General features: G+C 31.7%; 1 protein-coding gene across 1 annotated transcript; it reads left to right on the top strand.

The window, feature by feature from the left end:
* The first annotated feature begins 8,364 nt into the window (after positions 1–8,364).
* On the top strand, positions 8,365–10,272 carry LOC119683586 (dynactin subunit 2-like). Its single transcript, XM_038097359.1, has 4 exons — positions 8,365–8,672; positions 8,851–9,334; positions 9,395–9,835; positions 9,896–10,272. Exons 1-4 carry the CDS (start codon positions 8,637–8,639, stop codon positions 10,078–10,080), a joined length of 1,146 nt encoding a protein of 381 aa, XP_037953287.1. The 5' UTR covers positions 8,365–8,636; the 3' UTR covers positions 10,081–10,272.
* The last annotated feature ends 1,366 nt before the right edge of the window (positions 10,273–11,638 follow it).

The following is an 11,638-nucleotide window of genomic DNA, read 5'->3' as shown; positions in this document are numbered from 1 at the left end:
GTACTTCACTGACATCAGGCAATGGAAGAAAACGTCCCAACTGCATTAAAACAATAACAATTAATAAAACGCTGTGGAATTTGATTTTCGGATCAGAAAACCGAAACATGTCCATGTCAATCAAAGTCCATTGTGTCCTATTTACGGGACATGAATATATAATTAGGCGGATGCGCATTATAGTAAGACCTGAAAATTTCAATTTATTAAAATTTAATATTAGAAAGGCTACCTAAACCATTTGGAATGTGAAATAGAAATTTTAATTTTGGGGTACATTACTCGTAAGGGCGTTGAGGCAGTTTGCTCAGTTTATTCATATTTCAAATAATTTTTGGTATTTTGTATATGAATTGCCATATATTAAACGTCTTAAGCTAAATTTAATAAAAATTAAAGATCTTCAAATGGACATGAAAAAAGCCTTACCGAAATTTTTAATATCAGCAAAGAAAGGATTCTGTTCAATAAAAATTAAAAATATTATAAGGTTACTTAAACAAATAAATAGACGAATAAATGTGTCTATTTTATTTTGAAAAACTTCTTCGTATTAAATAATAATAATTTCTAACCAATGAAATAATTTCAGATTAATATAAAGTCTAGCTAGAGAAGGAGGAACAAAAAACGTTCCTCCTGGAACAATTCACTAGGAGTCAGTTTATCTGTGCACTATATCACCTTACAAAACTTATCATTTACTCTTGTGAACTTTTAGGTTCACATTCTGTTAAAGAATGAAACCGAGAAAGACGTCCTGAAAGTATTATCAGGACTGATACAGTAATGAAAGATATAATTAAGGGAGTATCTTCTATCGGGTGTATAAAAATGCCTCGATAAAGTAGGTTCGATGCCACAATTTATTAAGGTAATTGGACTCAGGTCACAGTACATCAGTGATAATATAAGGTATATGATTTTTCCTGCGTAATCCACTTGTTGGAACACACCACCGTTGAAGCATAGACACAATGGCACAGTGCCCCGTTAGCACTCCAGTAAGTACACCAACTGCAGTTTTGCTGAAGCCTAAAAGGCTTATAGTTTTATTTTTGTCCAAACTAGTCCATTGGGTTCTAGCAAACCTCACAGCCTTCGCGGTTAGCCCATAAAAAATACGACTTTAACAGTAAATTTTTTTAAAAATCGTATTATGTAAATTACTTAGATACTACAGATAAATGTTAAAGGCATTCAATAGAAATCCATTAATAAAAGTCTATGAAACATTTAATTATATATTCTTATAAATTGCAACTGATATTGTCTGAAATTCTGGATATAGCGTATCGTTTTTTTGTTTTTTTTTTTTTTGAATCCAATGGACTGCAATATTTTATAGATAACTAAAAGTTTCTAAAAATATTAAAAGTAGTGCAAAAGCTTAATCGGGCATCGCTGCCATCTTTTTCCATAATAATCTTTCCGTACTTTTTACTTTGATTTTATATTAACTTGTACTATGTGAGAATAAAGCAAAAGCTTGCCTCCACATTTGCCACAGTTGCCACAGTTACCAACACGCCACGATTACCAGCAGTGTACGGTGGGAAGGCTTTTTTATTGGCACCGAAATTGCAGTCGCAGCTGGAATCCAATGTCGTTTTAAATGCTGCATATTGAGCATCGCCTGCAATAATTTCGGTTTGGACTCGGTTTAGTTTGGTCTGGTTTGGTGTGATTTCAATTTTTATTTTTGTGTAAATTTTATAGGATTGAGTCGTTGACTTTGCAATCGTCGACACTGTTTAAGTTATCGTTGGCAGGAGTTGCAGGCGATGATGTAGATATAGATGTGGATGCATCAGGCAGTCGCTTCAAGTCATGCAGTTCACTGAACTTGCATATTTTATGAAGAAACTACTGCTCTAACAAAAAAGCCATAACGTTTTTTTACTAACCTTTGGAACTTTTTAACATTTGTTGGTATTTCCTGAGCACAGTCGACTTTTTATGTTAGACGAATATGTCTCTTAGTTGAGGCAAATTGGTGCTTCAAGCGAAATAATTGTGAGAAGAAAGGTAACACAGCTGTGCACTAACCTACCATCAGGACTTAATTTTTTTTTTGTAATGAAATTTCTTATGCAATTCTATGGACGTAACTGCATTTTAAAATGATTCCATTTAAATTTTAAATGCTTGGAAATAGAATCTTCGCTTTTTCAAACATTACCACCCGATAAAAAATAACTCCGATTGCAGTTCAAGACATTTATTTTCAATGTTATAGTCCTATTTCTATTCTAAATGTTCTTAATAAATTAATACAAATTATCATATTATTTATTTTTTAGTTTTTCAGTTTTTTTATTTACATTATTATATTATTTATTAAACTCCACGTGAAAATAAAAAGGATATATTAAATACTGCTCTGCACCTTTTTCATGCTTCTACTACATATGCATATACTAGGTGGCTCGATAAATATCCGGCCTAAGTAATCAAAACGCTTTTTTTTGGAATATTATGTTTTATACTTTAATATAGTCTCCTTTTAGCTCGACACACCGAGTCCAACGATCTTTCAACATTGGGATACCTTTAATTTAATATTATTTATTAAGTTCTCCAAAATATGCCTCAGTTTCCCATTCCCATCCCATTCATCAGTGAATCATCACATAATCCATCCCATAATAGTCAGTGGGAGCCAAATCTGTAGAATACGATTGGTGAGGAAACAATTCGTACCGTAACTCATTTATTTTTGCCATTGTTTCCATTGACATTTTATATACTTTTTATAAATGCTTTCTTATTTTCAGTGATATCAAATGGCACTATTATTTTTTCCCAGTTTGCAGTTTGACTATTGTTTATATCTCGCTACGAACCGAATCGGTACACGTTTTATACTACAACCTCTGACTTTTTAATAAAACTCTACTAGATTACAAACTGAACCAGCCACAATTATCCTGAACCTCTGATGTAGAGACTAGATAAACAGAACCAAACGTTCAAAGTATTTAACCATTGAATCATACTTTAGCATTTTTCTGTAAAAAACCTTAAAGGTGTGGTCGAAATTGGGTGTAAGTCTACTATGAAAGCTCATTCCTTCATGAAGATTGAATTCCATATATTTCTCTTTATATATGAAACCTATTAAAATTTCATCTCTTCTTTTTTTCTGTTACTGTACCATTCTTCTTAGCTACAATATTTTAGCATTATCGTTATCGTTTTTATAATATATATATCTCCATATCTTCTTTCAATTGTTTCTTTCTTCCAATCAAATCAATATTTTTCATCAGTTTTTTATTTTTTTTTTTTGTATTTTATGTGCAATCCGATTTTCGTACCCTTTATCATTTCATTTTTCTCTAATTTGGAATATTCAACTCCTTTCCTTATCTATTCAAATTCCAGACATTCCATATGTATATGCAAAATAGTTGCCGGGGCAAAATGTTACTTCCCTCCAATTTGTTCCACTGTGCAATCTTCCTGAATTGTTAAATCGTGTAGAATGTTTTATTGGTATTTAAACAGAATTTCCTTCCGCTACTTTTGTACACTTTTATTGTTTTAACTTTCATTTTCTTCTTTGTGTGATTTCTGCACATTTTCTGTCTTTCCAACTGCCTTATCCGTGCAAAATATTCCTACTCTTCATCGATACCCGATACCCTATGCCCGATACCCATACGACGAGTGGATTCGAATGAAAAACGTGTGCGAGCAATTTATACATTTCCTCTACGCTAAAATATATATTCGCACTGTACTAAAAAAAAAATCGCAAATTATAGCTGAAACATTGTGTCGATAGAGACACAGATACATACATATATGAATACATGGATACATTCCTCAGAATTGCGAATTGTGTAAGTAATTATATCGATTTTCACACGGTGAGGCACTCACTACCAGTGGAGGTGAAGCAGAGAGACGAACAAGGTAAGAACGTCTGTTATCGGACTGTGAAAACCTAATTTATTTCATCTGTTGAAATGTCTTTGAATGGAGCGAATGGAGCGAATTGATTTGTGCGTTCACAGGATTGAATTACAAATGATGAAAGGTTCTTCGTTCTACTAAAACGGTAATGCATATAAATTGAGGCGGCATTGGAATTAATTTATTTTCCTTGAAATGCATAACCTGACCTAATTAACCAATCAATCAGTCAATTAATGAAACAATTAATTTATCACAAAATAATCAATTTTTTATTTTTAGATAAATTGGAGAGTGAATTGTGTTTATTGACGTCAATAAACTCAGGCCAACTTAATTTGCAAAGACTATTAAATAGATGAAATACAGGCTTCATTTCGAAGTAAGCATATAAGGACTTCTAACAAAAATGCTTGCTAAATTTATGTTATTAAAGTAACAAATAGTAAAAGAATCAAAAAAAAAACCATAGTCTAATCGGCCTGTAATCTTTAGCAGACTCCTGACCGATTTTGCCTGCCTTTGGTATAAAGACGACTTTAACCTGCTTCCAAACTAAGTGGTACATAACATAATAGGGAAGATACCGTCTAAACTTGGCAATTTATAAGAAGAGAAACTGTGCATTAAATACCTAATTTTTTCCGCTGTGACTATTGCTTCAGCCACCTGTAATGATGTGCTTGCCAAAGTGATTGAACCATTTTCTCTAGCATCATCATCGTGAGTATCTAATAGTAGTCTTAGTGTCTCAGAAGAAGTTTCAGTCCATGTGCCGTCCTCTTTCTTGAGATAAGAAGGGTTTACACTTTCCCTGGGTAGAATTTTGCTGAACCTAGCAGAGGATGAGGTTGATTTAATTGACTTACATACAAAATTTCTTCCGGCCATTACTCTGATAGCTCTTCTATAAGTTTTAAGACAATCTTTATATTCTCGCCAACTATTGTCTCAGGTCTATACGTGTAGTACGAATACATTGTGTTATTAAGTCAATTTAGCTAAAATTTTAAAATATTGCCACATATTAAATTTTGCTTGCGATACTTCTACGAAACTAAATTGAAACTATTAAGTGCAATTTATGCTCCTTTAGCAAATTATTTTAACCTATTTGTGCTCCTATTTCATCCACAAAATTTTTCATTACATTTTCATTTGCTCGCTTGCAAACCCAACAAATTACCGCACTCGACCTACTATCCATCAAAGGGATTTACAAGTCCTCCTATTGCTATGTTTGAAGCTATGTGGCTTCAAAAGCTTTAAATTAATATTCTTTAAAAACCTTTTTATTTTCGCATTACTCTCGAATTTATGTACTGCAAAATATTTAAACAAAATGTTATTAAAGAATCTTAAAAGAAAGAAATCTACATAATATAAACCGTTTTTCCCCAACGTTCATAGGTTGAAGTTTTTATGTTGATTTATTTTATGAACCATAATTTTTCAACAAAATTTTTTATGATTTTTAGCGTTTGTCCCCGTCGTCGTCCTCGTCCTTTTTATGACAAGAATTTTTTTGTAAACGACGTTGACGACAATTTTCCAGGCAATGCGAAACTTTTTCACGGCACACATTTGAGAATGAAGGATATGTGCTCGGTGCTATAATTCATTCTATATCCCCTGTTCTTTTTTGGGGACTACGCCCACCTGCAGTTTGAGTGTTTGCTCAGTGTTAAGCGCTTAAAAAGTCACAATAAAAACTAAATTTTTGATTTATACGGCAAATGAAAAGCATATTAAATCCAGAAAAATTGTATAAATAATGAATGAGCAGGGTAGACGAAATCTAGTAACACCCTCCATACACATTGGGAATAGATACGAATTTCTTTATAGTCGTATATGTCGTATTACACATTTTATGTGTGTAGAAAAATTTGTTCAAAAAAATTGGATTTTGGAGTAATTCGTGAAGAAGGAGTTAATAAAATTACAATGAAACTCCTATAAGGTTTCATTTCATTACAACACAATTCAAAAATTGAATCTTTGAAGAAGAGATTAGCCCACTATCGAACATAGTAATCAAAATATAATCCAACATAAAACAAACCAAAGTAATGCTAATTGGCAATGGTAGTTAGAACAAACATTGTACGAACATCTACTCTTCACATCACCTTTGACGAGCAAAACATCACAATTATGTTAGTGATTACTACTAACTTGGAGAAGTGAGTTGAAAGAAGATATCGACAATAGACTGAACAGAGCCAAATTTCTTTTCAATCGTCATATTTCAGTCCTATATCCCAATCTTTCGTCTCATATTTTATGAAATTTCCAACCCTTCTTTGCTTCCATAACAATACGTAGTCTTCTACATTTATTATTTTAAATCAAACCCAGACGTTACGGTATTTAAAATATGTCGTAAACTTAAAGTACACTGGAGAGGAGAAGATATAGGTAGCATAATATTTTACTTACTTGAGTAATGCAAGTACAAGTCATACGAGTAGCAAAAAAAGAATGTATTTGAAATTTTTCCAACGAACTTAACTAATTTTACTCAATCAATTTAATTGCTTTTTAGTCGTAAATCGTTTTCACCTGTTATTAAATCTTCAATGAAGTGCAAAGACATTTATTTATAATTTGCGAAAATTTTTAAAATATTTTGCAGTGTAGTTATGAGCTATGAAGCAACCATATTAACTCATTTCCTTTGAGTTAGCAATTTTGCAAACTCGATGACCCCCTAACAAATTAATTATTGATACTTCACACTTTGAAGCAACCGTAAAAGCGATGAAAAGTTACCTAACGGATTTCATCAATTATTTTTTGGTAAAAATAATTTGTTAAGGACCCTATGACATCAAGGAAAACCTGACGTTTGCTAATTACCCTGCGTCTACACTGATTGCACTTTGGGAATATTTTGGCATATGAAGAAAACAATCAAACATAATAGCCAATGTAGACGCCGATTTAGTGCTACGATACTCTCAAAGAGTCCGGATATGTATACTCAAATACGAACATTCGGATCAAACACTCAAATGTTTGGCAATCCTCGAGCTTTTTGAATACTGAATGTGCTTCTTATACAAATGCCCCTAACAGCACATAACCCAGCACCACTTGGTCTTCGAACATAAGTATATTTTATAAAAGCGGTGTTTTCAATTCAAATATATAAGTACAAGAAAAGTCGAATATTAAAATGATGGGAACTTCATACAGCTCAAATTAGATATGAGCACTCTGCATCTCTTTTCAATCAATCCGAGTTATATTTTCTGTTATGAAGGAAATTTTATATTTTTGAAAGATATTCAGCAAGGCCTCAAACACTACTATTCGTCAGTTGGAAATTGCACAAAGCTAGATTTTGTGAAGACTTTTCAAGGTGCCACGGTACATTAGGACGATTGACATTCTCAGGAACCTCAAGATTGATCCAATTAAAAAATACATAAAGGATAGAGCCCTGAAACTATTTACGAAAACCGACAGGCTTAGCAACACCGCGTTATCGAATTTTAGAATGGTTACAGGCTCCTCGGGGAGGTACGCAGATCTGAGATCCGTTATTGTTTCGTCTGATGAAGTGATAAACAATAACCTAGTTAAGGCGCAGAGAGAGGTTATATAGGAACCTCACAGTTAATAGAGAGTAAAAGTGCTCTAGTGCACTGACTCAACTAGCCCTAACATAATAAACAAGTATAAGACAGACTTCTCTCAATACTGTAGAAACAAAATCAGATCTCGAGTGAGAAATATCAGTAAAAGCTAAAATACATGATGCTTCTGAATTCTCTATATAGCAATGAATGTCAAGAAAACTACATTAACCAAATTTGATTTGACCATACACGCAAACTTTTAATCACTCAAACCATTAAAATCGTCCTTACATTCATCGGGTTTGTTTAAGTAATTCCATCAAATTAATAATAACTCCTTTTTATATCAATTAAGAGAATTATTATGAACAAATTTGTTGTGATATCGAATCAATCAAAACAATAAATAATTACTTCGATTGAATCGAATCGATTCCCGGTACTTGCAGTCTCACGAAAAGAAAAAAATTATTTACGAATAATTAAATACAAAAATTATTTCCAGGACCACTGATGATGGGTATTTGGCAATACTCGAAACAGCTGTATGGTCAGCCAAATATTCAATTAATATAAAATGAAAAAAAACTCTTAATAAATAATAACTAAATCAAAAATCCACTTTCACTAAAATATCGGAAAATATATATTTTGAATTAAAGAAATTCATTTCTGTGGAAACTGAATACATCCAAAATTTATTACAATGTTAGGAACGAATTAAATAAATATGAATAAAAAAAATGTATGTTATTATAAAAACTAATATTTCATTTTATTATATTTCCTATAATATATAAAACATATTCCTTTGATATCGGTATACACATATTTTCGTTAACATAATTTTTTAAAAATTAATTTAGACAACTGCAATTTACATTAAATCTTTATGCTATACTATACTTCAACATTTACTTGCGTTGCTATTTGTCACTAGTGGGCGCTGTACCGTATTTGATGACATCACTTTGACAGTTGTTGTGTTTGTCAGTGCGATTGACACAAAAATTGATTTCATTGCATATTTGCAAAAATTGTATTAAAAAACCAGCGATTTTGCTATTTATAAAATAAACTTTAATATTAAAGATTTTTTAATTATAAACAGCAGCAGTGCCGACCATAATGGCAGATCCCAAATTCGAAAATTTGCCCGGAATTGTAAGTTGCAAAATAAAACAAAGCTACGCCTAAAATTAAAAACTTTTTATCCACTGAGTCACTTATGGCCTTTTTCGTTATTTAAGGCTTACTTTCATTTTTCTTTATTTAATTACCCATAACTCAGGTTAGCAATTTTTATAATTGTCTGTTATTTGTTTATATAAACTATGTATAGGCTTATGACCAACCGGACGTATATGAAACTCCCGACAATCCGGATGCATCTACATCTGACTATTATGAGGAGGAGCCTGAAAACGAATCAATCGAACGTCTGCATATATCCCCAAGCGATGCCTTTAATCGTTTTCGTGGCGCGGCACTTGAGGGTAGCGTAGACTTTTCCGATCGTATTGGGCGTCGTCAATGCAGGGGTTATGATGCGCGTTCTGGAGAGTTTGAATTAGTTGGTACTGGTGAAAAAGAAACACCAGTACAGAAATGCAGGCGATTGCAGTGTGAAATGAATGAATTAATGGATGAAATTGCTGCCTTGCAAGTAGACCGAAAAATAGCTCAGGAGGAAAAAGAATCTTATGATGCAGTAGCCACTATAATATCAACAGCTAAAAGAGTATTGGATTCACTGCGTTTGGAACAAGTATTAGGTAAAGAACAAGTACCGACGGCTGCTGATAAAGAAGTAAAGTCACTTATAGGTATGTATTTATAGTTTTTTTGTTATATTTATATATTAGTATATACTTTTAACTTTGCAGGGCAAGTAGAAGAGTATAAAAAGTCGGGTGTACTTACTGCTATACCACCACCTGGTAGCGACTTGGCAGCTTCAGCTCGCATAGCTAAACTAGAACATCGTTTGCATCAACTGGAGCAGGCGGTTGGTGCACAACCAGAAAAACTAAGTAGACTTTCAACAACAACAAATACCACAAATGTTTTAGAAGCTGTACGTCAGTTAAGCACTAAAGCTGCACTCTTGCAGCCAGCACAACTCGATGCTATTGAAACTCGATTGGGAACCTTAACTAGTAAGATGGATGCCATTGCTGAAAAATCAAGTGGCTCTACAGAAGATGCAAAGCGTGATCAGAAAGTCTGTGAATTGTATGAGATTGCTAAACGCACGGAACCCGTCGCTGAGATACTGCCAGACATAATTGAGCGAATGCAAGCGTTAGAAGCTCTGCACAAATATGGTATTTGTTTTTCAAAAATAAATAAATTAACGACCTTATTAAAGCCTTTTGTTTTTTCAGCAATGAATTTCGCAAAAATTATAGCCGAAATCGAACAAAAGCAGACGAACATCACCACCAGTTTAGTCAATAACAAGGAACTACTACATTCGGTGCAGGAAACGTTTGCGCAAAATCTTGAAACGATTAATAAAGAAGTGGCTAAAGTGGATGAACGTGTTAAGGCAATAGTTAATAAAAAATAATTCTTAGGAAACAATCACTTTTAGTGCATTTGTGTTGGTACTGTGAAAAATACTGAACGTATATTTATTATTTTATTTTATTTTAGTGCATAATTACTCAACAAACTTGAAGTTTATACTGCAAAAGACATTGAAAAGAAAAAATTATCTTATCGATTGCTTTAAATCAAAATAAAATTATGAATTTTGCTTTTAAAATTTTGTGTGGTTTTAATTATGATAATTTAGAGACCTCAGAAAAGCAAGTTTGTGCAACAAGCATCCATGTACAGCATAGGAAAATAGAAACTGCACCTTTATTCGTTGGAGAGACCCAAAGTCTTTCATATCAAAGAAAAATGAAACAGTTTACCTTTAATTATTAACTGTCTAACTAATGGTTCTTATCATGGCAGCCTGTCCAATCATACCAGTTGCAGTGGCCCGACAAACAGAGAGCATATTCCGTCTTGAATATTTCTTTGGTGTGAATGTTAGAGAATGAGCCGGAATGTTGTGTCGAATGGAGACAGGAGATGCTTAGATAAAATCTAAATCGTATAAAAGTATAGAAACCCTGCCACCTCATTGGGCTAGAGCCATGATAGAATTTGTGTGCACAGTTACTTTTATTGCCAATGGTATAATCATGAATACTAGAACGTTAAAAGTTGGTTCTATTTTTTTATTTAAATAAAATAAAATTCAACTGGATAATAAGTACCGAGGGGCTTAAAATGAATATTTATTATATTTATTATATTTATTATATTTATATTTATTATATTTATTATATTTATATTTATTATATTTATTATATTTACTATAAACGACTAAATAACTGCTGTGCTTTTGTCCATTGTTATTATTGAGTCATTTAGCAATACTTAATAAATGTTATTGTTAACAGAGACATACTTACGTATATGAAGTTTAAATTGAAGACCGATTTTGTTAATGTTAAAAAACAATACAAAGAAAAGAATAAAAAAGTCGAACGATTTACAATTTTTATTTAAAGCCTTTTATTTATAATAGTGATACGCCACGTATATATCTTTTGATAATACATTTAGCTTGAATAAAGTTTTATTTTTTATATGTATTTAAATTAAATTAATTTTTAATATACGTTATATAATTTTAATAATTTTTTTTTGTCTTTTGCTGCTGTTCAATAATTTTTTTTTTGTAATTCTCAATTACTTTAAATCAACTCTTTTTGCGCTTCAAACATTTCTGACTCATTCTTACTGTATTTTTTGTTTGTTTTTTTTTTCAATAATCTTACTAATTTTGTAAGTATTGTTTTTAATTTTATTATAACTGTTTTATGCATTTTGTATAATAAAGACATTTTAAATACATTTTTTTTAATTTACGTAAATTTGAGTTTTAATATATATATATATATATGTGTATATATAATTTCGGTTTTCAAAATTGTAATTCAAACTTTTTACGTGTATATATAATTGTGAATAATTTTTTGTATTAATTTTAAAAATTCAAAATATTTATACACTGAAACACTAATTTGAAAGAAAAATATTTTTCATTTAAAAATGATTTTGTTTTG

This window comes from Teleopsis dalmanni, chromosome 2 (genome assembly GCF_002237135.1).
Source record: "Teleopsis dalmanni isolate 2A chromosome 2, ASM223713v2, whole genome shotgun sequence".
In the NCBI taxonomy this organism is placed as follows: Eukaryota; Metazoa; Arthropoda; class Insecta; order Diptera; family Diopsidae; genus Teleopsis; species Teleopsis dalmanni.
The sequence above is the reverse complement of the archived record's forward strand: the minus strand, read 5'-3'. Positions and strand labels throughout refer to the sequence as shown.